The sequence below is a fragment of the Papilio polytes genome, unplaced genomic scaffold (assembly GCF_000836215.1).
Source record: "Papilio polytes unplaced genomic scaffold, Ppol_1.0 DF822733.1, whole genome shotgun sequence".
Taxonomy (NCBI): Eukaryota; Metazoa; Arthropoda; class Insecta; order Lepidoptera; family Papilionidae; genus Papilio; species Papilio polytes.
This window is the reverse complement of record NW_013526471.1, coordinates 945,207-947,077: the sequence shown is the minus strand read 5'-3', so window position 1 is coordinate 947,077 and position 1,871 is coordinate 945,207. Positions and strand designations below refer to the sequence as shown.

Genomic DNA, 1,871 nt, shown 5'->3' with positions numbered 1-1,871 from the left:
TCCATTTTTCAAAGTACTAAATTTACGCCTGGAATGTAAATAGCTAGTAATATTTGATTTCGTGACAGTGCAAATTGCATACGACCTCGTTGACATAACTGGCATATGTTTGCATTGTGTCAGTAACTGGCATACTGCCTTGTTTTACTGGCATGTGTATTCCCTGTATATGATGAGTCTTATTTGACCAATTGAGATTGTAATTGTAACCATTCTGTTTGCCCGTAACTTATGCGAAATGTCACATAAAAAACAAAGATTTTGTGGCATAATAATGTTGATGGGTATTGAGGTTCAGATGAGTTTTTCTTTCTTTAGTTCTGTTCATTTTTTGCGTAAACTTGACCAATGTGAAGTGGCGGCGCCACCGTCGATAATGCAGGCAGCTGATTGGTGGATAATATGTGACTTTTTTCAAAATAATTATAATTCCAATTTTCTCCGCTTTATAGATAAGGATAGCGCTGGACGCTTTTTATTAAAAGTATAAATCTACCTTATAAAAACGATATTAATATTTTCTCCATACGAGTGTTAGAGAAATTTCTTTTTTTTTGTACCACAGAGTATAATGTTACTATATTTGTTCGAAGAGCTATTATTATTTATTTTTTGTTTGAGTAAAAAGAAATATTTACTTATATTTTCAAGTCGTTGCACAAATTTTATAGAAAATAGATCTATAAAGATCCATTTTCTTTAATTTTAAAAACATATTTGTTTCTATTTTTCCTAGAATAAGTACGCAAGATCTCTATTATTTTTTTAGTCCTTACCAAATAGTAAAAACTAAGAGAAACGGCCAAAAATTTCTAAATCATTTGTTCCTAAGCTCTAGTCATTTCGCACAAAACCATATTAGTAATAAAAAAGTTTATTGCATAAGAAAGGAAATTATTTATTAAAACTTTTAATTTTAGAATTAAAAGAAATACAAACAAATTATAATTTTGTACTATAAATAAAAATTAGCACAGGATACTACAAATTTAATATGTTTTGAACTATTTTTTAATTATTATTTTCAGCAATCATTCCATACGGAATAAAATTTAAAGTACCATATCTATGCAAAGGAATTAATATCAATAAAATTTAATTTAGTCTGTATATATGATATTTCAAAATTATTTACTAATATATGTAAGGCTTTGCAAGTTAAATTTTAAGATCATCTCCGGCCTTCGTTTCAATTCTACCAGTTTTAGAAAAAAGTGTTAAGGCAATGTCTCGTCGGGCATTATTCCCAACCGTCACCCCGCTAATTCCTCACGCGACAATAAAAAGTTTCATCCGTCCCACGTTTTAGTATCACAGTCACCAATAAGGTGACAGATGGAACCGTTATGAAATAAAATAAATTCCAACCGTCCCCTCGTCGCAAAAATGGGGCGTATGAAACTTTTTATTCTCCTAGGTTCCCGCGTGGGGACAGAGCGGGGTGACGGTTGGGAATAATACCTCGTCCGCCTTTATCGTTGACCTTTATATTGTTGTAAAAATAAAAAGATGAGCTTAGTTGATTTCTTGCCTTTTTAAGTTTTCGTTTAATACATAATATGTATTAAGGATAATATATAACTTTAAGCTGTCGTGGTTGTTACAAATATATCGGAAGCTGAAACAACCCAATCGTGGTAAGAAACCCGAAATTAACGAACATTTAAGATAAGAATTTCATATCTAAATAATTCTTCAAAAACATATCTATGTTCTAAAGCCTGATATGCTTAAAAATAATGTACCAAAACAGATAATAATCCCTCTTTACTTTTTCTTACCAAAGTTACTTTACCAGTTAGGTAAAAACATTTTTCTTCGCGGTTTGGTAACTAGTTGTTGAAGGGACATTTTTTCCTCTTTTGTAACCG

General features: G+C 30.8%; 1 protein-coding gene across 1 annotated transcript in view; it reads left to right on the top strand.

Annotated features, from left to right (window-relative positions):
- Positions 1–1,049, top strand: part of LOC106105655 — a 5,337-nt gene extending 4,288 nt beyond the window's left edge. The window contains exon 7 of the mRNA XM_013286079.1: positions 1,029–1,049. Within this exon, the coding sequence (XP_013141533.1) occupies positions 1,029–1,049 (21 nt within the window). The remainder of the gene's footprint in view (positions 1–1,028) is intronic.
- The last annotated feature ends 822 nt before the right edge of the window (positions 1,050–1,871 follow it).